This window comes from Doryrhamphus excisus, linkage group LG19 (genome assembly GCF_037039965.1).
Source record: "Doryrhamphus excisus strain RoL-2023G ecotype Guam linkage group LG19, RoL_Dexc_Guam_v1.1, whole genome shotgun sequence".
Taxonomy (NCBI): Eukaryota; Metazoa; Chordata; class Actinopteri; order Syngnathiformes; family Syngnathidae; genus Doryrhamphus; species Doryrhamphus excisus.
In genome coordinates, this window is record NC_136375.1 from 5,622,521 (window position 1) to 5,648,723 (window position 26,203).

At 38.0% G+C, this 26,203-nt stretch overlaps 2 protein-coding genes across 3 annotated transcripts in view; one reads left to right on the forward strand and one right to left on the reverse strand.

The window, feature by feature from the left end:
• LOC131107501 (protein FAM163B) overlaps positions 1–10,060 on the reverse strand; it is a 33,694-nt gene extending 23,634 nt beyond the window's left edge. Inside the window, exons 1-3 of one of the 2 annotated variants that reach the window (XM_078799081.1) lie at positions 9,870–10,060; positions 4,569–4,652; positions 1,660–1,737 (exon numbers count right to left, since the gene is read on the reverse strand). The gene's annotated coding sequence lies outside the window, so the exon portion shown is untranslated. Of the gene's footprint in view, positions 1–1,659; positions 2,181–4,568; positions 4,653–9,869 lie in introns of those variants that run through there. The other variant, XR_013630388.1, reaches the window with a different exon arrangement.
• Positions 10,061–10,221: 161 nt separating this feature from the next.
• dbh (dopamine beta-hydroxylase (dopamine beta-monooxygenase)) lies at positions 10,222–24,391 on the forward strand. Its single transcript, XM_058057158.2, has 12 exons — positions 10,222–10,742; positions 12,961–13,107; positions 14,192–14,449; positions 15,299–15,475; positions 19,646–19,748; positions 21,690–21,856; positions 21,936–22,079; positions 23,028–23,066; positions 23,166–23,225; positions 23,399–23,526; positions 23,621–23,780; positions 24,086–24,391. The coding sequence occupies exons 1-12, from the start codon at positions 10,377–10,379 to the stop codon at positions 24,197–24,199; spliced, it is 1,863 nt and encodes a 620-aa protein (XP_057913141.2). The 5' UTR covers positions 10,222–10,376; the 3' UTR covers positions 24,200–24,391.
• The last annotated feature ends 1,812 nt before the right edge of the window (positions 24,392–26,203 follow it).

Genomic DNA, 26,203 nt, shown 5'->3' on the forward strand with positions numbered 1-26,203 from the left:
TAATAATAGTTGTAGTAGTCATAAATTATCATATAGCTATGTTAAATTTAAAAAAAAATTATTGTTGTATTTATAAGAAAGATATTTTAGTTTATCAGGTAGTAGCCATGAAGTATTAATTTAATACCAATATCTTATTGAGTATTATGAATACAGTACGGACGCAGCACATTTTATCAGTAATATGACATAAACGAATATAAAAAATATTTTTTGTCAATATTTCTATTATTAGTACTATTATTATTAATATATATTACATAAATAAAATAACTACAAATTTAGACACATTGTATTAAATATTGAATATTTTGTTATTATTGTTAAATAATACATACAATTAAAATATATATATATATTATTAAATACATTTTAATTTTAATAAATAACAAAATTACACAAAATTTTATTATAAATACAAATATAAAAAGTTTGATTTTGATCCTATTATTATTATTATTATTATTAGTCATGATCTTATAACACACTAACACTGCAAGTAAACAATAATAAAATAACTTGTGAAATGTGAGTGACATTAAATATAAATTTTCCAATTATTATATTATGATATTAATAATAATAATACATTGCAAAAATAAACAAATAAAAAATAATATGGTGTGAAATATTGAATTTTTATCAACGACAGAAAATTGTACATAAATAATCATATAAAATGTTATATTATTATTATATAAATTAGAATAATAAATTACTATACTATATATAATATATATTGTCCATTATTATAAATAACATTCATCTACAAATATGAACAAAATAATACAAAATCTATGAAATCAGCTCCAAAATGTAGTTCCTTGGCACGCTGCAATGGAAAACTCTGATATTAACCTTGTAAAATAAAAAAATAAAAAAAATAATCTTATACAATCCATAAATGATTATAAATAATGTGCTTAAACATTGCGATGTGTTCAATGTCGGTGAATCTACCTGCATATGTCTGCATATCCCATGATTGTATCATCAGGCATATTTTCAGAGACACTATTAGCCATGGCTGGTCACCAAACTTCAGCAAGTAAATATGAAAATGTGTAGTAATGTGTAATGAAAGCAGAATATACTGACAAAAATCATAAAAGTACCTGAGTAGAGTACTTCAGCGCCACTGCAAGAAATGAGAGGTTTTGGTTCCAAAGAAGTGGTCGACAAAAATCCTCCAGTTTGATTCCATAAGACGGAGCTTTATTGCAATGTTCTATGTGGATGCATGACTAAACATACGCTAGCATGGCTAACAGTTGGTTAGCAGCGGCGCCTCGCAAAGTCACGCCGTTTTGTCAGCATGTGGCAACTCTCACCTTCACCTTCCCCCGCCCTCTTTGCCTTTGTGTGCACTGGCACACACACAGATAAACACACACATCCACACACACGGATAAACACACAACACACTAAATGTTGTGTATATGCACTATCAACAATTATGTATAAAAATCAGCAAAAGCATCAGTGGGGTAAAAGCAAAGCATGACTGCTTGGATGAGACGGTGGCGCTGTCCGTGGTGCTGAGACTGGGAGCGCCGCCGCCTTGCAAACTTTGTTTTCAAGAAAAAAAAAAAATCTAATACAGGATGTACGCGTTTAAATCTAATCTGGATTGCACGGAAACACTAAAATGATGCTTACCTTCAGAGATAAGATGAATTGTTGCAGGTCACATGGAGGGTAGCGGCGTCTGATTGGCTGTCAGGCGGCTGATCTGTGCTGCCTTCAAAGTATGGCACAGAACGATAGGAGTCAAATTTGAAAAGAAGACACAAAAAGTAAGGCGGTAAAAAGGACAGTATTAGCTTCCACCCGGGCGTTGAATCCTCAACACAAACAAGCGCACACTTCCATCCAGTTGTTGGAGGATGATGGAGCAAATAAAAAGCCTCCTACGCAAACACCCCCCTCAGCCTCAGCAGCATATGCGATGGAGAAAGAGGAGGAGGAGGAGGAGGAGACAGCGTGAGAGCAAACCTCCACACCTCCATCCCCCCCAAAAATATCCAAAATCAAAACCACAGTCCGATAAGGAGGTCTGGCTTGGTTTTTATCTCTCCACAATCTAATGATCTCCTCCTGCATCCCCCATACATGAGCAAAATGTCTGCACGGAGGGGGGGGCGAGTGAGGGGGGGGCAGTAATTCCTGCAGCGCGGCGGCGACTGTGAGGCGTGTGTGCACGCTCAATGAGAGAGCAGACGGGGAGATGGAGATTTAGAAAGAGAGAGAGAGAGAGAGAGAGAGAGAGAGAGAGAGAGAAGGGGGAGGTGAGGGTGGAAAAAAAAAAAAAGAAAAGGTAACCGAGTGTCGCTTGGACTCGTTGCAGGTAACATCATCATGATGGATGTTGTCATATTTTGTCAGAGTCCCAAATACGGTGGCCCCAATCTCACCTGAATGCTGCAAGGTAAACAATTTAGACGAGGTTTAGACAAACTGGATGTTTTGGACAGGAAGTTGTATGGCACCCCCATCAACACTTCTGGTTAGCTGGTGAGGCCACTTTGGCTTCACCAAACAATATGCGTTCAAAAGTGCAAATGGTCAAGCGCTTGACCATTGTTGTGTATGTGATACAATGACACTCAGATGAGTGGTGTGTCGGTCATGAACGAACGAGTCAAAATTACTAGTTCTTTTTTGTGAACGGAATAAACAAGGTCACCGCCTCTAAAATACCCGTTCAGTTGCAAATGCTTTTTTTTTAATTGGCTGGAGAGTCAGTTCACCGTTCCTTTTGCAGGGCGGGACTATCTGCGTGCTTGCCTGTCTTATCCTATCGTCGTGCCTCGCTCTGTGGGTGGGTGGGGCTAGCTGACTAGGTCGAAAGATTGACCCGGTCACTCTTGACCAAGTCAATTTGTCAGTCAATTTGACCGACACTCGTCGGCCGTTCATTCATTACCGACACAGTACTATTTTTATTATTGTTTTTAATGCACCTCAAGATAGTAAAAACATTAAAAACCTTTTATTTTCTGTTATTCCTAACATAATTTTATATTACAAGGAGCGCAGCGCAATCGCAGCGTTAGACGGGGTGGGGGTTGGGAGGGTGGATGGGGTTCGTAACGCCGGACCGGGGAGCTGATCATAATACTTCAGATTTCAAGGTACGTCATCACGTGTTGTTGCGCTGTTGAGTCGGAACGAATGTGAACGTGAACGAACGGACCGACTCAACATGGCTGACCGGGTCTATGCACAGGGGGAGATCACAGGCGAACGACCAATTGACCGAAATGAGCGAAACGAGCGAAACGAGCGAAACGAGCGAAACGAGCAAAACGAGCAAAACGAGTGAAATGACCGAAATGACCAAAATTAACGGATCTTTTTACTGAATGAACCGGAATGATCACAGGCGAACGACCAATTGACCGAAACAAGCGAAACGAGCAAAACGAGCAAAACGAGCGAAACGAGCGAAACGAGCGAAATGAGCGAAACGAGCGAAGTGAGGGAAACGAGCGAAATGACCAAAATGACCAAAATGACCAAAATGACCAAAATGACCAAAATGACCAAAATGACCAAAATGACCAAAATGAACGAATCTTTTTACTGAATGAACCGGAATGATCACAGGCGAACGACCAATTGACCGAAATGACCGAAATGACCGAGATGACGGAGATGACGGAGATGACCGAAATGACCGAAATGAACAAAATGAACAAAATGACCGAAATGAACAAAATGAACAAAATGAACAAAATGAACAAAATGAACAAAATTAACAAAATTAACAAAATTAACAAAATTAACAAAATTAACGGATCTTTTTACTGAATGAACCGGAATGATCACAGGCGAACGACCAATTGACCGAAATGACCGAAATGACCGAAATGAACAAAATGAACAAAATGAACAAAATGAACAAAATGAACAAAATGAACAAAATGAACAAAATGAACAAAATGAACAAAATGAACAAAATGAACAAAATGAACAAAATGAACAAAATGAACAAAATGAACAAAATGAACAAAATGAACAAAATGAACAAAATGAACAAAATGAAACAGATCTTTTTACTGAATGAACCGGAATGATCCGGTTCACAGTGAAATGAATGGTTTTGCCCACCTCAAACTCCATCGATTCGCAAACGCCACCTGCTGACACAGATGGAGAATGTGCTGGTATTTTTTATGGCCATTTATACAGTGACACCTTGGCATACGATGACCAAACTAACTAGTGTTTTTTTACAATTTGGGTTATGAGCTGCTAGTTACCGACAGGCTTAGCCATAGACAGCTAGTTGGAGGGCTTGTGTCACCTTAGTATGTGGGGGCCGAGGCGGAAGTGAGCCGGTACACACGCAGCGCCAAATGAGATGGCGTTAAAGGCTTGTTGTTCATTGTGTTTGTGTTTAATTAGGGCTGTCAAAACAGCATGTTAGCAACGGTAGCTAATTTATTGAATTAATGAGGCTAAAACGTTTTAGCCTCATTAATACATGCGCATCATGTCAAGCCACATCTCTCTGTTGTGACGGCGCCACAGTAGCGTCCCCTCAGAGTCACATGATCTCTCACCTGAACACTTCCTCGTTGTCAATAGACGACCACAAGATGCCTTCACTGACATGCCGAACATCACAACAACGTCTTTATCATGATCTAAATGAACAGAAAAAAAGAAAAACAATAAGTGCATATTCTTATCCCTCATTAATGTAACTTACTCTAGACCAGGGGTCAGCAACCCACGGCTCCAGAGCTGCATGTGGCTCTTCAGCCTCTTTGTTGTGGCTCCCTTTGCAATGCTCAAGTATTTAACACCCAAACTTGTTGGGGCCAGACTAGACATGTTTGTCAACAAATGTAAACAAAGTTTAATTTACTAAGATATTTATGTACATAGCTAGGAGACCCGAGTTCAATTCCACCTTCGGGCATCTCTGTGTGGAGTTTGCATGTTCTCCCCGTGCATGCGTGGGTTTTCTCCGGGTACTCCGGTTTCCTCCCACATTCCAAAAACATGCTAGGTTAATTAGCGACTCCAAATTGTCCATAGGTATGAATGTGAGTGTGAATGGTTGTTTGTCTATATGTGCCCTGTGATTGGCTGGCCACCAGTCCAGGGTGTACCCCGCCTCTCGCCCAAAGACAGCTGGGATAGGCTCCAGCACGCCTACGACCCTCGTGAGGATAAGTGGTAGAAAATGAATGAATGAATGATTTATGTACAGTTATCTTCTATATTAGCAAAATCGGGTACTAGCAAGAGTACTCGATCAATTCCGCTTTTTGTCCTCTGAACTACTTTGATACCCCGGAATTCCCTATAAATCGGGCAGTCAATCAAAATCATGGGAGACTCGCAATTCGCTCTGGATGTGAGCACCTTTTGAAAGTTTATAAGATATTGTTTTTGAATTGTTTTGCCGCTCAAGTCTATTTTCTTTTAGCTTTCCTTTAACTTAAGTAACATGGTGTCTTTGAACGTAACCCTTTATGGCAGGGGTCTCAAACACGCGGCCCGCGGGCCAAATGTGGCCCGCAGGACACTAGTTAAATAACTGTTAATAGTTATCCTCCCTATCCGTGTGGAAGTGGTAGGTTTTTGATTGAAGTTATTGATTGATTGATTTTCTTTATTCTTAATTTGTTTCTTTATTTTTCATCTTATTTTGTGTAGAAAAATAAAAATTAAGATATTTGAGAACAGTGGAATGTTTATCAGAGCTTTTCTTGTAGAAAATCAGAACCAAAGCACTGAAAAAGTTTGTATATTTTTCTCTTTTTAATAAATGCGTTGTTTTTTTGACCTGATGCGGCCCAGCCTTGCCCAGACCCTAGCTCCAGTGGCCCCCAGGTAAATTGAGTTTGAGACCCCTGCTTTATGGCTTATAATAACGCCATTAAAGTGTTATTCAAATGTTTCGCTACTATTTAAGAGACTAACCTTCAGCTCATATGGATCTGTTAAGAATTAAATATAATCCTGTCCTGACATTTCATAAAAAACAGCAAAAAATGGGCATATTTCACAATTGTGATTAATCATGATGAATGATTAATCTCCTACATCCAACCCCGTCTTCTGCATCTGTCTCTCTCACACCAACTACACTCATGTCCTCCTTCACTATATTGACTATGTCTCCTCTGGACATGTCCCAACCATCTCAGTCTGGCCTAAAGGACTTCATCTCCAAGGCCTCTAACATGTAATGTCGCTATGATGTACTCTTTCCTGATCCTATCCATCCTGGTCACTCCCATGTGAACCTCAGCATCTGTGCGCTTTCCCCCATTCATGCATGTAGCCAGCATGTACACTGGGATGTACAGTAGCTCCTCCTTTACATGAAGGAGTGGAACAGGAGGACACAAATGTTAACATCTGGATCTGACTTAGGTATTGCTGGCGTTATTATTTACTTTAAGATGTGTAGCAAAGCCTGTTTTGACAAACGTGAAACCAAACGTTGGCGTAACTCTTCTCTCCAAAGTGGAGTAAACAAATGAGGGAAGTGATTGATTTTTTTTTTTTTGGACGTTTTGCGCTCATAAACAAGCTCCGATACCTTAAAAAAAATAATCGGACAACTTTAAGCACACCCGGTGAATAAATAATGAAATCCTTTCACACCCAGACTTGTCTCTCTCTCTTTCTCTCTCTTTCTCTCTTGCTCTCTCTCGCTCTCTCTCGCTCTCTCTCGCTCTCTCTCAAGTGTCTGTCCACTTCCTGCGTCTCCATTTCCTCATGTCCACCTCCTTGCCTCTCGCTGTGATCCAATCCTTCCTCTCCTCGCCGTGTGACTTTTCTCTGCATCCATTATTCAAAGTCATGGACATGGAGATTAGAGCACGTTGAGCGTGTACACGGTGAATTATTCAACATGAATCTTGCATTGGTGGGATTCAGGTCAATTGTCTTTATATTATATATATATATATATATATATATATATATATATATATATATATATATATATATATATATATATAAGATTCAGTGCTGAATTTTTTTTTGCAATTAGCAAAACAAATTGAGATTTGGATACTTTTTAATTTAGTTAAAATTACTCTTGTATTTCAATACATATTTTTTTTTACTATTTTAACAAGCTTATTATAATTTCTTATTATTCATCCATTTCCTCTGCTTATCCGGGTCCGTGTCGTGGAGGCGGCAGTCTCGGTGGGGGAGCCCAGACTTCCTGGTCCCCAGCCACCTCCAAGGTGTTCCCAGGCCAGCTGTGAAACGGTAATCCCAGTAAGAATTAAGTTGAAAATTTACAAGAATGAAGTTGAAAATGTACCAGAATAAGGTCAAAAATGTACCAAAAGAAAGTCAAAAATGTACCAGAATAAAGTCAAAAATGTACCAGAATAAAGTCAAAAATGTACAAGAATTAAGTTGAAAATTTACAGGAATTAAGTCAAAAATGTACCAGAATTAAGTTGAAAATTTGCAAGAATAAAGTCGAAAATGTACAAGAATGAAGTAAAAATTTTGCAAGAATAAAGTTGAAAATTTAGAAGAATAAAGTCAAAAATTTGCATGAATAAAGTTGAAATTTTGCAAGAGTAAAGTCAAAAATGTACCAGAATAAAGTAAAAAAATGTACAATAATAAAGTAAAAAATGTACAAGAATACAGTAAAAATATTGCCCCCAAAAGTCGTAAAAAAACATTTTTTCTAGCAAATTGATGACTTTATTCTCGTAATATTATGACTTCTTTTCTTGAATTTATGACTTAAATTAACAACAAAACTTTGTAATATTATGAGAATAAAGATGCAAATGTAAATCGAGAGTAAAGTGGCAAATTCACATAACAATTGTAGAAAAATAACAAACTAAGACAGCTATGAAAAGGAGGCCTCATGTGACCTTTGGCCTTGGGCATGTGGAGGGGACTGGTAAGGAATGGGGAAGTGAGAAGTGCTAATGCTAATGCTAATGCTAATTTGTTTGTGCTCAACTGCTCTGTTTTGCTGCCAAGTTATAACTAAAAGCTTGCCTGAAGCAAGAGGAAAATTCCCTCCCTCCTTCCTTCCTTCCTTCCTTCCTTCCTTCCTTCCTTCCTTCCTTCCTTTCTTCCTCCCTCCCTCCCTCCCTCCCTGCCTCCCTCCCTCACTCCCTTCCTTCCTTCCTTCCTTCCTCCCTCCCTCCCTTCCTTCATTCCTTGCTTCCTTCCTTCCTTCCTTCCTTCCCTCCCTTCCTCCCTTCCTCCCTTCCTCCCTTCCTCCCTTCCTCCCTTCCTTCCTCCCTCCCTCCCTCCCTTCCTTCCTTATCTCCCTCCCTCCCTTCCTTCCTTCCTTCCTTCCTCCCTTCCTTACCTCCCTCCCATCCTTCCTTCCTTCCTCCCTTTCTTCCTTCCTCCCTTCCTTCCTTCCTCCCTTGCAGCAGTCCTTCCTTCCTTCCAGCAGTCCTTCCTTCCTTCCTTCCTTTCTTCCTCCCTCCCTCCCTTCCTTCCTTCTTTCCTATCTTCCTTCCAGCAGTCCTTCCTTCCTTTCTTCCTCCCTCCCTCCCTCCCTTCCTTCCTTCTTTCCTTCCTTTCTTCCTTTCTTCCAGCAGTCCTTCCTTCCTTCCTTTCTTCCTTCCTCCCTTCCTCCCTTCCAGCAGTACTTCCTTCCTTCCAGCAGTCCTTCCTTCCTTCCAGCAGTCCTTCCTTCCTTCCTTCCTTCCTTCCTTCCTTCCTTCCTTCCTTCTTTCCTTCCTTTCTTCCTTTCTTCCAGCAGTCCTTCCTTCCTTCCTCCCTCCCTCCCTCGCTCCCTTCCTTCCTTCCTTCCAGCAGCAGTCCTTCCTTCCTTTCTTCCTTCCTTCCTTCCTCCCTTCCTTGCAGCAGTCCTTCCTTCCTTCCAGCAGTCCTTCCTTCCTTCCTTCCTTCCTTCCTTCCTTCCTTCCTTCCTTTCTTCCTCCCTCCCTCCCTCCCTTCCTTCCTTCTTTCCTATCTTCCTTCCAGCAGTCCTTCCTTCCTTTCTTCCTCCCTCCCTCCCTCCCTTCCTGCCTTCCTTCCTTCCTTCCTTCCTTCCTTCCTTCTTTCCTTCCTTCCTTTCTTCCTTTCTTCCAGCAGTCCTTCCTTCCTTCCTTTCTTCCTTCCTCCCTTCCTCCCTTCCTTCCTTCCAGCAGTACTTCCTTCCTTCCAGCAGTCCTTCCTTCCTTCCAGCAGTCCTTCCTTCGTCCCTTCCTCCCTTCCTCCCTTCCTCCCATCCTTCCTTCCTTCCTTCCTTCTAACAGTCCTTCCTTCCATCCAGCAGTCCTTCCTTCGTCCCTTCCTCCCATCCTTCCTTCCTTCCTTCTTTCCTTCCTTCCTTCCTTCCAGAAGTCCTTCCTTCCTTCCTTCCTTCCTTCCTTCTAACAGTCCTTCCTTCCATCCAGCAGTCCTTCCTTCGTCCCTTCCTCCCATCCTTCCTTCCTTCCTTCTTTCCTTCCTTCCTTCCTTCCAGAAGTCCTTCCTTCCTTCCTTCCTTCTAACAGTCCTTCCTTCCATCCAGCAGTCCTTCCTTCGTCCCTTCCTCCCATCCTTCCTTCCTTCCTTCTTTCCTTCCTTCCTTCCTTCCAGAAGTCCTTCCTTCCTTCCTTCCTTCTAACAGTCCTTCCTTCCATCCAGCAGTCCTTCCCTCTAAGAGCTACTGTATGCTCTATTTTCCCTCAACTATTTTTTTCTTGTGAATGTACAACTCTCAAAACCTCAGCTTCTTTCTTTTTCCAATGTGTCCCTCATAGAAATACATTTTGGATTTGATAAAAAGAATTTCTCTGTGAATAACAAATGACATATGGCATCATTTCTATATTTGTGCTACTTTGGCAGGCCACTGATATCCCAGATTGTGCATGCTATCATCTTTGAGGTGTCGGGGACGTGACGCTCACCTGTCACATTGGCGCTCCCTTGGGGGCTCTGCTAACCTTTTTAATCCACTTGAAAGCGTCCATCTTGCTTGTGCATCCCATAATTGGCAGGCCACAATAGGTTGTTTGTCGCCTGGAGGTCAGATAGGAACACGTGAAGTGCTTTATGGCCGCATATGTTTCTGTCAAGGTCAGAGGAACTTCTGTGATATCTTCTCGACCACGGCAGCATCTTCTTCTTCTTCTTTAATGAAAAAGAAGAAGGGATGAAGAGAGCAACCACAATCACCTGATTCTGGTTGATATTGTCCATGGGTTGGACGTGGATCAATCTGGGCGTGGCAGATGAGCAGAATCATGTTTGAGCGCCCCGGGGGGGCTCAAAGTAGACAATCGAATTAAGCAGAGAAAATAATGGCATTAGGTGGGATAAAAACAGACAAATCGTAAGGGAGGAGTCTCTTAAAAAGCAGCAGGAGTGGAGGAGATGAGTTGGAGATACCGACCCGCTTGACTTAAGAGAAGATCATGAGGATCCTGAGCAAAGATCTGCGTCTGCAGGACGTCACCATCATGTACTTCACCGCCCTGGCCGCCCTCATGGTCATCCTGGTGGCTTCCTACCAGGCTCCGAGCGCCGTCGGCGTGGTGGAGCTGGCACGGTCCGAACCCCGGCCTCCGCCCGCTCTCCTCATGCCCTTCCGGGTGCTTCTGGACCCACTGGGGGAGCTGAAGCTGGCGTGGAATGTCAGCTACGAGCGGCAAGAGGTGACCATGGAGCTGAAGGTGGCCCGGCTCAAGCACGGAGTGGTGCTGGGAATGTCGGAGCGAGGCCAGCTGACCCGCGCCGATCTGGTGGTGCTGTGGGACTCGGGAAGCAAAAGCTACTTTGGGGTGAGTCGCTGGGATTCACAATAGCAAACATTTAGGATGTGTACTACACTTATAGTATTCTATATATACTACTACTACACTATTTGGACTGTTCTATTCTATTTTATGCTTTTATTGGAAAATAGCCTGTATGAAGAACTCATGTGACTATACTATACTATACTATACTATACTATACTATACTATACTATACTATACTATACTATACTATACTATACTATACTACTATATGAGCATGTTTTGCTTTATGAGCATCATTTCTTCGTATAATTGTAAAATTATAAAAAGAAAATGTAAAAAAGATTCTTGAAAAAAGTTGAAATATTTGAAAAATAAAAAACAGCAAAAATGAGGAAAGAGTGAAATTGATGATAATTATAATAATAATAACAATAATAATAATAATTATTACTATTATTACTATACTATAATAATAATAATAATAATAATTATTATTATTATTATTATTATTATTATTATTATTATTATTATTATTATTATTATTATTGTTGTTATTATTATTATTATTATTATTATCTTCATCAATTTCACTCTTTCCTCATTTTTGCTGTTTTTTTATTTTTCAAATATTTCAACTTTTTTCAAGAATCTTTTTTACATTTTCTTTTTATAATTTTACAATTAATAATAACAATAACAATAATAATAATTATTAATATTACTATTATTATTATTAATTATAATCATTATAATATAATTATTATTATTATGTAAAAAAGATTCTTTGAAAACAAAGTTGAAATATTAGAAAAATAAACAAACAGCAAAAAATGGGGAAAGAGTGAAATTGATGATTATAGTTATAATAATAATAATAATAATAATAATAATAATAATAACAACAATAATAATAACAATAATAATAACCATAATCATAACAATAACAATAGCAACAACAATAACAACAACAATAACAACAACAACAATTATTATTATTATTATTATTATCATCATCATCAATTTAACTCTTTCCCCATTTTGCTGTTTTTTTATTTTTCAAATATTTCAACTTTGTTTTCAAAGAATCTTTTTTTACATTTTCTTTTTATAATTTTACAATTATAAAAAGAAATGATGTGGTTTCTGTACATTTGTTCACTTCCTGGATTCTAGTATATGTGATTTCACTACATAAAAACCTAACCTAATCTAAGTTCCAAGGTTATGTTAAGTGGCCACCCCAGCTGGGATAGGCTCCAGCATACCCAGTGAAGATGAGCGGCATAGAAAGTGGATGGACTACATAGAAAAAGTGATAGGTGACAAAACAGTGTGGTAATGTAATTGTTAAGTTTTTTCCACAGTCATAATGTATCATAATCACATATTGAAAATAAACAAACAAGCAGGCAAGCAAACAAGCAAACAAACCGATAAAAAGACAGAATAACACCTCTTCCTTATATTTAAATAAAATACATCGTTTAAATGCATCGTTTATGTTCCTTACTCAATCCGTTCCATAGTTCGACTCCACGTACTGAAATGCTGTGGCTTTTTAACGTAATCCTTGAAGTGTTTCAACATTTGTTTTCCCATCCATCTTCTTCTCTGCATGCTGGAGCCTATCCCAGCTGTCTTAACAGATTGAGTGTGAACCCGGGTTCAGACATAACATAGACTCACACATGTTAACAGGTGGCTATTGTTGTCGATGTAACATTACTGACCCCTAGTGGCCTGTGTAGCATACTCCGGACAGTATCATCACATCATTGAATGTGTCTTCTGAATGCCTTATATTTGTTTCTACTTTCATTTTGCCACCTAGAAAACCATTTTCGAGTTCAGCTCAGGAAAGATGGCAGCAGAAACAGCCGTTTATATAAAAAGGTTTCAACATTTGTATGAAAAGGACGATATATATATATATATATATATATATATATATATATATATGAGTGCATGGGGTGATGCTTGCAGGCTGTTGGGCAGGGTTACATAAGAGAAGTAAAGAAATAGATCTTAGGTGCTATTCTGGACTTGGAATGTGTGAAATCTAACAGATAAGAGACGAGAGACGTGGACGGACGCAGCTGCTGCAAAAGCCTCCTCAGCACGCAAACACAAACACAAACAGTGTTGGGATGCATTGCTGTTACATGCCACCATTCCCATGCATTTCATGCACGGTGTATGCTGTGTATACTGTACATACTGCATGTTGTAGGCATATCTGTGTGCCCCCCCCCCGCAGGACGCATGGAGCGACAGCGAGGGACATGTGACACTGGACAGCCAGCAGGACTACGAGCTGATGGAAGCCAAATGGACGTCTGAAGGGTTCTACTTGCTCTTCAAGAGAGCTTTTAGTACCTGCGACCCCAGAGACTACCTCATTGAGGTACCTGGATGAATTAGCTCTTTATTACTACAATAGGTATAAGCCGTATACCTTGGAAAATGAATGCATTTTGTTGTTTTCTAACATTACTTTTTTTCTGCCTATGATTAAAATAAAATACAAAAAATTAATTACAATTAATTAAACATTTCTTCATTTTATTATTTCTTCATATGTATTTTTCACAATATTGAGCCTTATTCTGACAAGTAAAATATTAATAATTTATGTAATTCATTCATTTGAAATGCATTTTATTATTAATTTGAACTATTATTAGCATTTTTGCAATATAATTTTTTTTAATTAAAAAATATTTTTAATACTTTTTAAGTCTTTATTCATTTTAAAAAAAATTATGCTTGTCAAAGTGTGCTTTTTCCATCATATTTTATTTTCCTTATTCTGGTAACATAAAGAGGTTAATAACTTTTTCACTGAATTTTGAATATGATGTGATTTTTCTATTATTTAATTTTTTTTATAATTTTTACATCTTTGTACACATTTTTACAGCTGTGTTACACACTTTTTATTGGAAAAAATAAAAGTTACTTCTTATAATATTACAGATTTGCTGGCGTAGAATTGACCAAGAGTAGTAAAATAAGATTGTATTCTTTTAATATAATAAAAAGCCTTTTGCAACAATAATATACTAAAACACTTTTTCCTTGCTATATTAAATTTTTTATTAAATAATAATTTATTAAATAATTGTCATATCACTGGTAGTTAAAATAGGACTTTATACAAAAATTTTTTTTACATTTCTTGTGATTTTACATATAGTAAAATAACACAATATTCTCACAATATTAAATATAATGTTAAATATTTTAGCATTTTATTTCTTTTCAAAATTCTTGTAAAATTCAAGTAAGTCATAATAAATTGAATAAACAAAATAATAATTGACGTTATGACGTTATTTCCTACATTGTTTTTCCTAAGGCTACCATCAGGCTACCATCAGGCCTGCATGGTTACCATGGTAACCCAGTGAGAAGTGAATTTTGTGAGCCATATAGGAACATAAATAGCTTTTATAAAGAGGACATGAATAGTTGTTATGTGGCCTTAGGAGGGAACAGTGCACATCATCTACGGACTGCTGGATCAGCCACTTGCCTCCTTGGAGCAACTCAACTTGTCAGGCATTCACATGGGCCTCCAAAGGGTCCTGATGCTCCGCCCCGACACGCCGCCTCCCACGCTGCCCCCCGACGTGCAGACGCTAGACGTGGTGGCGCCCGACGTGGTCATCCCCGGCCAGGAGACCACCTACTGGTGCTTCATCCACAAGCTGCCTGAAAACATGGCCAAGAACCACATCGTCATGGTAACGCTATATGAAACAAATACAATGCAACATACGTAAATATGACAAATATAATAATTACGATGAACAAGACAAATAGTGTGTAAAATATGGTAAATACCAGCAAAAGGCAGAAGGTGAGAAAACCGGTGGTAACAGCTAACTAGCTTAAAAAGTTGTTATTAAAGCTTTGGGGTTCAACTATTTTATTTATTATTTATTATTTATTATTTATTATTTATTATTTATTATTTATTATTTATTATTTATTATTTATTATTTATTATTTATTATTTATTATTTATTATTCGTTTATTACTTATTTATTATTATTACTATTTATTTTTATTTATGTTCATTTTTAGTATAAATTAATTATTTTTACAATTGTATTTTGTATTTTTTATTTTATTCTGTTTTATTTTATGTATTATATTTTATGTTATTTGTTATTCATTTTTAATAAAATAATGTTATTTATGTTTTTATATTTATATTTATTTTTTATTCATCAATTGAAAATAAAATATATATAAATATAAATTAATAAATAAAAATAATAATGTTTCATTAAAATTTAAAAATATTTTTATTAATTAAAAATTGCCAGGAGCAACCTGGTGGCGAACTGCTCAGAGGCGAAAACCAAAAAAGTCCAGAAATTAGTGTTTTTTGTTTGAATTTGACATTTGTGTGATACGCACAGCCTGGAAGTGAAGAGTCGTGACCACAGTTTGACTCTGGAACAGACTACTATTATATTCTCCTTATGGGATTCAAACTTTGGCATTTCCGCAGTAAAAGTTGAACAATCCAAGTGATGCTGAATTATGGAGACCACAGAATGATTTACCTTTGTTTTTCTTTCAGTACGAGTCGGTGGTGACGGCAGGCAACGAGGCCATCGTGCACCACATGGAGGTGTTTGAGTGTTCCCCGGATGTGAGCAACGTCCCGGACTACAGCGGCTCCTGTGACGACAAGATGAAGCCGGGAAAGCTGAACTCCTGCCGCCACGTGCTGGCCGCCTGGGCCATGGGTGCTGAGGTAGGACGTAGTGACGTAGTGACAAGGGACCTGAATGTCCACATCAACAATGGAGCACACACTTTACACCATAGCCGTCTTCAGCTCGGTTGGATTCCGACTGCGGTTCTTGCGTCTATTCCGAGGATTCACTCCTACTCAATTCAGGCAAACAAAAACAGCTTGCGAGCGTCTGATCAGGGCTAGCAGCCAGCCAACACGTGGGAGCAACACCTACACTAAGAATATCCACATTCTACTTTTTCTACCATGGAACTTTACCTCCAGGAAATCATGGAAACACAAATAAGGTCAAACTGCAGGCATTTTTAGAGGCTTTTAAAAGTGACTTTTAGAGGCAAATCATCCCAAAAATGTTCAAATTTGAATAAAACAACAAAAAAAAGGCGACACAATCACAGCGCCAATGAAGCCTGAGCCCAGATGAGGAGTTTTTATTTTGTTTTGTGCCACTTTAGTTTGCAACGTTTTGCCAAAAATATCACATTGCTACTTCTCTCCAAATCTCTCTAAAAATCGGTGTGTGTTTGAGTACATTGTAAGTGTGTGTGCAGATGTTTGGGTTTGATGTTTGGGTCAGTAGTTTTTGTGTGACCTTTAGAGCCAAATGTTTCCAAAAATGTTAGCCAAAGAAAGCCAAAGAAAAATCAACAAATGCACAGCACCAATCAACCAATCAACCAATCAACTCTGAGCTGAGGTCAAGAGTCGTTCAAAGCCTTTCCTTGTTTTTTTTGAAAAGCAAAAGATCGATGGATTGGAGCGTGGATTGGATTCTCGATCAGGGAAGAGATTTTCTCCGTCATCATGTCCTCACCAGGATGAGAACTCCCCTGGTAACACCATGATTAACGTGATAAAAGATCATCTCAGATGATCGTCATAGATAATTCGCCCCAACTGAACAGAAACCACAAACTGTTGCTTCCCCATTGATTTTTTTTTTTTGGGGGGGGGGGGGGTTTAGGCATTTTTTTATTCTGAGACAAGTATCAATTTGACAAGAACAAAAAGCAGAAGTAATGCAGGGAATCTTAAAACATATATATTAAAATGCTCCTTTGAAAAAAGCCAAATAAAAAGCTAAATATGTTCACTGTTGACAGCTGCAGCTTGAATGCTCTTTTTCTGAGTTAAAATCCATCCCAAAAATACGTAATTACCATTAATAATTATCAAAAAAAAAAAGCCACAGAAAAAGCAAAAAAAAGCAAAACACACTCATTGTGTGTTCATCCTGATGCTGGCAGCAATATCATTTTTTTTGTTGCTACTTTTGGAAAAAAATAAAATACATACGTATATCAAATTGCCAAATAAAATAAAATAAAAATAATAAAAAGCTAAATATGTTCACTGATGACAGAAACAGCTTGAACACTATTTTTCCGAGTTAAAATCCATCCTAAAAAACACCTAATTGCCATTAATTAATTAATAATCAATTAATTAATTGATGTTGGCAGCAATATCAACTTTTTTTGTTTTTGTTGCTATTTTTGGAAGAAAAGAAAACACATATCAAAATGCTCCTTTGAAAAAAGGCAAATAAAAAGCTAAATATGTTCGCTGATGACAGCTGCAGCTTGAACGCCATTTTTCCGAGTTAAAATCCATCCCAAAAATACCATCCCAAAATAAAAGCAAAAGAAGCAAAACACACTCATTGTGCGTTCATCCTGATGACGGCAGCAATATCAACTTTTCTTTTTTGCTGTTGTGCACAATTTTTAGAGGCACTATGTCAAATTGCGACATCTATTTGATTATATAAGAGACAAAAAGCCAAAGAAAAAGCAAAAAATTAAAAATATTTTTTTTTGCTAGTTTTGGGCTGTTTTAGAGGAAAATATTTCCAGAAAATGTCTAATGGGCGCCACAAAGAACTGCGGTGGGTGAAATGGGAGGTGACCAGCTACCAGCTAGCAGCGGTTAGCGATGCTTTTAAATCCAGCGCGAATTGTACGAGTCCCCCAAGGTTTGGTTGGCTGGTAATTTGGGAATATCAAAGCAGCAGGTGTTGTTTATGTAAGATAAACATACGTAAATGTACGTGTACGTGAATGTAAACTTACCAACAACTACCCAAGACAGTATTCAATGGGAATAGTACTAGACAGATGTAGTACATGAAGTTGCAAAGTAAAAGTTATCAAGCGTTGTGGGGGTTGAGAGCAGGAGAAGCCAGGGTGAGGCGAGCCAGTCAGCATTTTTCTGCGTTTCCCAGCCAATTGGATTCCGAACAAGCGGGATGCTTTCCTTGCCGTGCACGCTGCCAAGACGAGATTAGGAGGGAAATATTCAGGCCTCTTTCGCGGCCTCGTAAACACCCGCCTTCGATTCTCCCCGGCAGGAAGTCAGCACTCAGCACACAAAGAAATGCGACCTTGCGGAACATAAAAGCGGACGAAGAGGACGAGCGTGTTGTGACGCGTGTGCGGAGGAGCCTGGGAGTATTTTTATTCGCTTTCATGATAAGAAAGATTGAAATGGGAAGAATACATTCCTTTATTGAATCTGAGCAATTTAGCGGACCTGAATGCGGATTAAGATCAAATAACGAATTAGGATCCAACTCAGATTATTTGGATCATTTGAATCAAATTTTCAGGAATTGTCAAAAACGGGATATGGAAGACTGGATGCAATTTGGGGGATGGATGCAGGAATTGTTTTTAGGACTCTTTAACTCATTCAATCCCAGCCATTTTCCAAAAGCCGTCCCTCTGAGTTTTTGATGATTTTGACAGATTTTTCAAGGCCCCCCATTATTGTGTTCTATGGTTATATAAACATGACACCTAGCAAACGAAAGATAAGACTTTCATCTTTCATCAGTCGCTATGTTTACATGCAACGTTCCGGTTCAGGTCAATATTCCAGTTTCTGTTTTAATATTGGGAATAACCTGTTTACATGGGTTACAGGGTTATTCCTGTATACATGGTAATTGGAAACAATCGGGATATGCCGATCAAAACAGATGCTGACATGTTTTGGAATTCAATACTTCCTGTCAAAGACCCAAGATTCCTTTTCAATGGAATTCAGAACACAAATCAAAATTCCTTTGGATATCCCAAAAGGCGTAGACATGACCCAATATTCAGGTTAGAAAAGGAATAACCCAGGGATAATATTCAGGTTTTTCAAAACCGGAATTTTGGGTTATTGGTGTTTACATGGCCGTGATGATGGAGTTATTATTCCAGTTATGGTGGAGTTATTATTCCAGTTATGATAGGGTTATTATTCCAGTTATGATAGGGTTATGATGGGGTTGTTATTATTCTAGTTACGATGGGGTTATTATTCCAGTTACGATGGGGTTTTTATTCCCGTTACGATGGGGGTTATTATTCCCGGTACGATGGGGTTATTATTCCAGTTACGGTTGGGTTATTATTCCGGTTATTATTTCGGTTGTGATGGAGTTATTTTTTCGGTTGTGATGGGGTTATTATTACGGTTATTATTGGGTTATTATTTCGGTTGTGATGGAGTTATTTTTTCGGTTGTGATGGAGTTATTATTCCAGTTATGATAGGGTTAGTATTCCAGTTATGATGGGGTTATAATTCCAGTTATGATGGGGTTATTATTCCAGTTATGATGGGGTTGTTATTCCAGTTATGATAGGGTTATTATTACAGTTATGATGGGTTATTATTCCAGTCAAAGGGTTATTATTCCAGTTATGATGGGGTTATTATTCCCGTTATGATGGGGTTATTATTCCAATTATGATAGGGTTATTATTCCAGTTATAGGGTTATTATTCCCGTTATGATGGGGTTATTAGACTGCAGGTAAATGTTTCAGCAAAATATGACTTTTCATCAGAAAAAGGGAGGGAAAAGGCTTTTTGGGAAAAGACACATTTCACTTTCACTTTGACTCAAAATTAGCCATATATTATATTTAGCCAAACTATCTCAACAATTTATTTACCATGAACTATTTACAATTTTCATATTAGCAACTGAACTGTCTGTGCGCGCAATTATATCTCAATTTTCCATTTTAATGCATTTATAATTATTATAATTATAATGCATTTCTAATCAGCAACACCAGGAACTACAAAATACATACAGCAGGTTGCATGTTTGTGCAGGACTCCCAAAAGCTAAAGAAGCTAAATTGAATCTGGTTTGTGTGTGCTTGCAGGCCTTTTACTATCCTCCTGATGCTGGTCTGCCAATGGGGGGACCTGGTTCCTCCAGGTTCCTTCGTCTGGAGGTCCACTACCACAACCCTCTCCTCATATCTGGTACGCCCCCCCCCCACACACACAATCAGGAGGCAGAAGACTTTTAGGAAGAAGCTGCAGACATATTTTTCTCCACAGCAATCCAACGAGGTCACCAAGACAACAATGGAAATAGAAATAGTCTGTTCCAGGGTCAAACTGTTGAAATTGTGTTTTGCGTTTGATGAGCTTGTTGGGTGTGGTGGACACAGGATCTGACCATTTCGGAGCCTGATGACGTCATAACCCAGATTAAATTAAATTAAATTAAATTAAATTAAATTAAATTAAATTAAATTAAATTAAATTAAATTAAATTAAATTAAATTACTCCTGTCACAAACTTTGGCTCATACTGATGATTTAGCTCATTTACTGTATGAATTTATCTATTACCATTTTCAAGTTACAACCTTTAATAGAAATAGTAATAATAGTAATAATAGTAAAAACAGTAATATCATATAAACCAGGGGGCACGCCCCCCCAGTTTGAAAACTACAGTTTTAAAGTAAGAGGAAAATGCGTATGGGGTGGTGTGGACGTACTTGTGTGTGCGTACCTTCATTATGATGGTCATGTGAAGATGCAGACCTCCCCCAGGGTTGCCTCAAGCTCCGCCCCCTCCATCCAGTCCCATAATTAGCGTCAGTGCCGTCAGAATGCTGCTGACACACAAACAACGAAACATGAGCAGATAATTACTCCTCATGAGGGAGGGTGTCAGTCAGCGCGGTCAGCTTCTAATTGATGAGTACTGCTGTATGCTTCTAGCAGTACATTATACTCTATGTAATATATGTACTCTATGTATATGTACTGTGGGCACAAAACTAGCAGAGGGGACATTTTTAGGGTCAGTGCCCCGCCAGATCCAGCATCAAGAAGCACCCCCCCCATCTTCCAAATTTTCCTTACATACAGTACATATTTAATACAGTGCATATGAACACTCCTTATGAAATTGCTTTTAGGGTAATTTCCTCAATTCTAAAAATAGCTAAAATAATAATAATAGAAGAACAAATTGAAGTTGTGGGTGTATAAAAAAATATAAATATATTAAATACAATTAATAAAAAATATTAACAACAAAAAATATATAAATAATACTTACAAGTGAGTATATTTATTTGACAAATTAATAAATAAACCACTATACTGTATACCACTGCTAATGTAGACTGCAACAAAGCAAAATTTAATATAAAAAAATAAATTATATATATAAATAATTGTAATAATACTGCAGTATACTTTTTTTTGAAAAATGTGTATTAATTACCAATGCTTTTCTTCCTGATTGGCTGGGAGAAATCACATGGTTCCACAGAACTTAACCCTTAAAAGAAGGCAGACATGTTGAATTAGCAGGTTTTACCAAAAAGTAAAGTTTAATCACTTTGATTTGGCGTTTGGGTTATTTCATGTGTGTAGGAAACATAAATAATATGAAAATGTAAAGTCATTCACGCTTGCACAAATAAGGCAAAAATAACGACTTGACTTGATGATAATGATAATGACTTTGATATGAATTAATGACGGACAGACTGAAAGCTCGTCCTTTTCCTATACTAAGACAGCAGCATAGATTTTTATTAATTTTTTAACTATTATTATTATTTACTTAATTTAATAAATGTAATATTTTTAATATATTTTAAATATATTTTTTAATTGTTAATTTTTTTTAAATTAATTTTATAGTTTTATTTTTCAGTATTTGGTGTTTGCCATGATCCTAATTGAGTCCCAGCAGGTGTCAATTGGTGTCCAAGGTGCGGTGCCTTTCATTTCTTCCCTTCGCCTCCTCTAAGGAATCTTGGAATGAAATGAAAATGAATTCTCTGTTCTCTCATTGCCACTTGGGATTATTCTGGGCTTCCAGCGTGTGAATGAGTTTGACTATGAAATGTAGCGCATGTGAAGCGTTCATGCTAGCTGCCGTGCTCCGTGCAGGCCGACGTGATTCATCGGGGATAAGGTTGCACTACACCCCCAGCCTCAGGCGCTACGACGCCGGGATCATGGAGCTGGGCCTGGTCTACACCCCCATCATGGCCATCCCGCCTCAGCAACACACCTTCTACCTGAGTGGCTACTGCACGTCCAAGTGTACACGCACTGTAAGAACATAGCGTAGTACTCGGAGTATTTGTACCGCTTATTCATTGTCCTTGCATGACTCTCCTTCTCTTTTCATAGGCTCTTCCTCAAGGGGGGATCTTTATATTTGCATCCCAGCTGCACACACACTTGGCGGGCCGGGGGGTGCGCACCGTCTTGGTGAGGGGGGGCGAGGAGGTGGAGGTGGTGCAGGAGGACCAACACTTCAGTACACACTACCAGGTGACAAAACTAAATATGCTAACTCGGTACAAGATTCTACCTTCATCTCAGCTTCATTTTTGGGAGTAAAAAAAATAATATTATAATCTAAATATGACATAAATAGTATTGCAAAATATAGAATAAAATAATTAAACAGAAAAATACTACCCAAAAATATATTACATCAATAATATGTATTTTAGTCTATGCAAAGCTGTGAAAAATGAAATAAAATAAGCTTTGAGAAAAGCATATTTCATCAATAATGTCATATTAAGTATGTGCACTTGCAGAAATGTGAAAAAATAAAATAACATAAAAAGCTTTAAAAATGTGAAAATTCTACACAAAAAATATTTCATGTAAATAATATTGTATACGTGTAGCCGCAAAAAAATACAGGAAAAAATAAAAAATAGGGAAGAGCGAGTACACTACTACAGTAGTATATCTGTACTGGGAGTGGGTGTGGCATAAACCGGAAGTGGGCGTGGTTTAACATGAAACTGGTGAGACTGAAGTTATTACAAGATATGAATTTTTTTTACTGCACTAAATACTGTACTGTAAAAAATGTTACATAAATAATATATATGTACCAAATAGAATAAATTAAATATTTTCAATAAAGTCAAAATATTTTATTAAAAATAATAAATAAAAATGACATGTAGATAATAACAATACTCTACTATATATACTACACTATAAATTTTTTAGTCTGAAAATACTTAATAAATTTTAATAAATATACATAAAATGTAATCCATTATATATTTTATATTATAAAAATATATATTATTGTTTTTATGTTATATATTGACTACAATAACCCATTTTTATTTTCTTTACAAAAACATGCAATAACAGATGTAAAGTAATAATAAAAGCAGTAGAAAATACTACATAAATAAAAATAAATCCCATGATTGTACGCCCTCATAAGGAGTTTGTTTTGTTTTGTAGACCATCAGAGTCTTGAGGAAAATGACCAACGTTTTACCGGCAAGTCCAAACCTTCTTTGGTTTCTAGTATCTGGAATGATTTTCCGTGTTTTACTGCAGTAATATTTGTGTATTAATACTGCATGACTTGTGTTGCAGGGTGACGTCCTCGTAACAAGGTGTACTTACAACACCGAGGACAGACTCAAACCGACTGTGGTGAGTGAGCGGACCACTTAGAACACCACAACATAGCCCACATGATGCTACACTAAAGAATGATCCCCAATAATAAACATACTATACTGTACTTATTATTATTATTATGAAGATTTGTAAAAGCTTTTGTACCTAATGTTGTGGCCGGGCTGGTCTTCTGCACATCTTGTCAGGGTGGTTTCGGCATCATGGAGGAAATGTGCGTTAACTACGTCCACTACTACCCCCGCACTCAGCTGGAACTGTGCAAAAGCCACGTGGACCTGGAACATCTGCAGAGATATTTCAGCTTCATTAGCAGGTCGTGTGTGTGTGTGTGTGTGTGTGTGTGTGTGTGTGTGTGCGTCTACCATCCATCAAGAGGCGGTGCCACCAGGTGATGTTGTGTCCCCCAGATTCCAAGGAAAGGATGAGTGTGTGTGCGGGGAGGACAGCGTGACGGCACGCTATTCCAGGCTGGAGTGGGACACCTTCTCCACGCAGGTGCTGGACTCGCTTTACAAGACGGCGCCCATCTCCATGCACTGCAACCAATCCACCGCACGCCTATTTCCTGTGAGTCCCACAACCAGGAGAAGATAGACATTCAAATCATGAGCATCATCTGCAAGCCATCAAACGCATGGAAGGATTCCATGTTAGCCGAGGGACCCATTTTAACATTGGTCGTCTAGTCTGACTGTTGCGGCCCACCGATTGGAGTCCTTTAGCATGAACTGATGAACCTACTGGGACATTTCTTTCCCCGCATAAAATCACAATACTTTGCTAGAATTCGAAAGGAGTTTGGTTCGCATGCTAACAGTGCTTTATTATGATAGTATTTGTAGCAAGTCGACTAAAACCTCTCTTTCTTCAAGGGTGACTGGGACAAGCAGACGCTACCGGCGGTGACCTCTGTCCTCCGAAAACCTCCTTACCCGTGTGAGGTTGGGGCACGCCCCACCGGTCGCCCTGCCGTGGGACTGGTCTGAGCCGGCAGGGGGTAAGAAGATTTGTGAATTGTGAACTGTCACGATTAGCACTCATGTCTGACTTTGACATCCTATTTCAACAACATGCTTAAGTGGTGATTGGTGCCTTGCTCAAAACAAAAAAAGCTCAACTATCTGAGCAAACATAAAAAAGTACTGTGAAAACATTTTTAGTGTTTTTAACAGTAAATATTCGCAGCAGTCACATGTGTCTGGCTCCATTTTTTCTTACAAATAACTCAATTTTCCTCCGCTTACCCGGGTCCGGGTCCTGGTCGCGGGGGCAGCAGTCTCAGTCGGGAAACCCAGACTTCCCGGTTCCCGGCCACCTCCTCCAGCTCCACCAGGAGGACACCAAGACGTTCCAAGGCCAGCTGTGAGACATAATCCCTGCTGTGTGTCGCTCATGTTTTATTTTTATTTCCAAGTTGCTGTGCTAGCACTGTAGGAAATGTCGCTCATGTTTTATTTTTTTCAAGCTGCTGCGCCGCCTTTCAAATCCTTAAACCAGGGGTCTCAAACTCAATTTACCAGGGGGCATCAGGTTTTCAAAAAAAAAAAAAAAACGGAAAAATATACAAACTTTTTCAGTGTTTTGGTTCCGATTTTCTACAATCAAAGCTCTGATAAAACATTCCACTGTTCACAAATATCTTAATTTTTATTTTTCTGCACAAAATAAGATGAAAAATAAATAAACAAATCAAGAATAAAGAAAATCAATCAATCAATAAAATAAATATAATAATAATAACAAAACGGCAAATAAACCACATATAGTTGGTGGGTAGACAAATTATTTTTTTCAGATTAAAATGAACAAAGCATTATTAGAGCCCTGTAGACATGACAAAACACGACTATAGTCACATTTATACTCTTTTTATTTACAACATATTGCGCAACTGCAGGGTCTTGAGACACATGCTAACTCGCAAACTAGAGAGCTAGCGACCTAAACGGTAGCCTTCAAGTTATTTCCTTTAAACTTAAATAGCCAAAAACTTACCACTTCCACACGGATAGGGAGGATAACTATTAACAGTTATTTAACCTTTAACATGAACATTAATCAAATGTAATAATTTTTTCTGGGTACATGATACCATACAGCATCCACATCAAACTTGCGCGGGCCGCACTAACATTAAACTTCATATCAAGGCGGGGGCCTCAAACTAGTGTCCTGCGGGCCACATTTGGCCCACGGGCCGCGTGTTTGAGACCCCTGCCTTAAACCATGCTACTAGAAAAAAAATGACATAACCAGTTTTTACAGAAATTTAGTTGGATATTACACAAAATAGTGATTCTAAAATTATCTTGTTCAATTTAGTCAAGATTTAAAGGCATTTACATGAAATGTTAGACTTAATTTGCTCTGATTTGAGTTGTAAAAGCTAAATATTTTATATAATTTTATTGCAAACACACACTACATGCTTGACGGAAAGAAGAGCAGACAAAAAGAAGACTAACGGAGACACTGTTGAGGAAGATGGACTTATATTGGTCGTTTTCCATCGTTTTCCATCATCCTTTTACTATTCAGCTGCATGCCAGCAAAGAACATTTTGTTCATCGGGTATTACATCACACGGTCTAATTGGTTTTGGTTTGGTGTAAACACAGATGAAAAAAAAAAAAAAACACGCCGGGCTCACTTCTGCATTGAAATAACAATAAGAATAATCATAGGACATTCTCATCCGTTATCACTTGGCCGTGCAAAAATTCATGAAAAATAATGAAACTGAAAGGGACCACAGTTCAGTGATGACATTTTGTAAACAATTTCCTCGCATAATTAACTGCTGCAGATGATAAACTGCTTCCATATTTGCTAACCATAGCAACCGTGTTGATTCTTTCTCATGAATGCTGCCTTTTCTTTCATGTTGTATAGTGTGAAAACAAACAAATTATTATAATAATAATAATAATATGAAACCGGCTGATACTGATACCGATCACATAGATGAAGTGTAAATGTTTAAATGTACT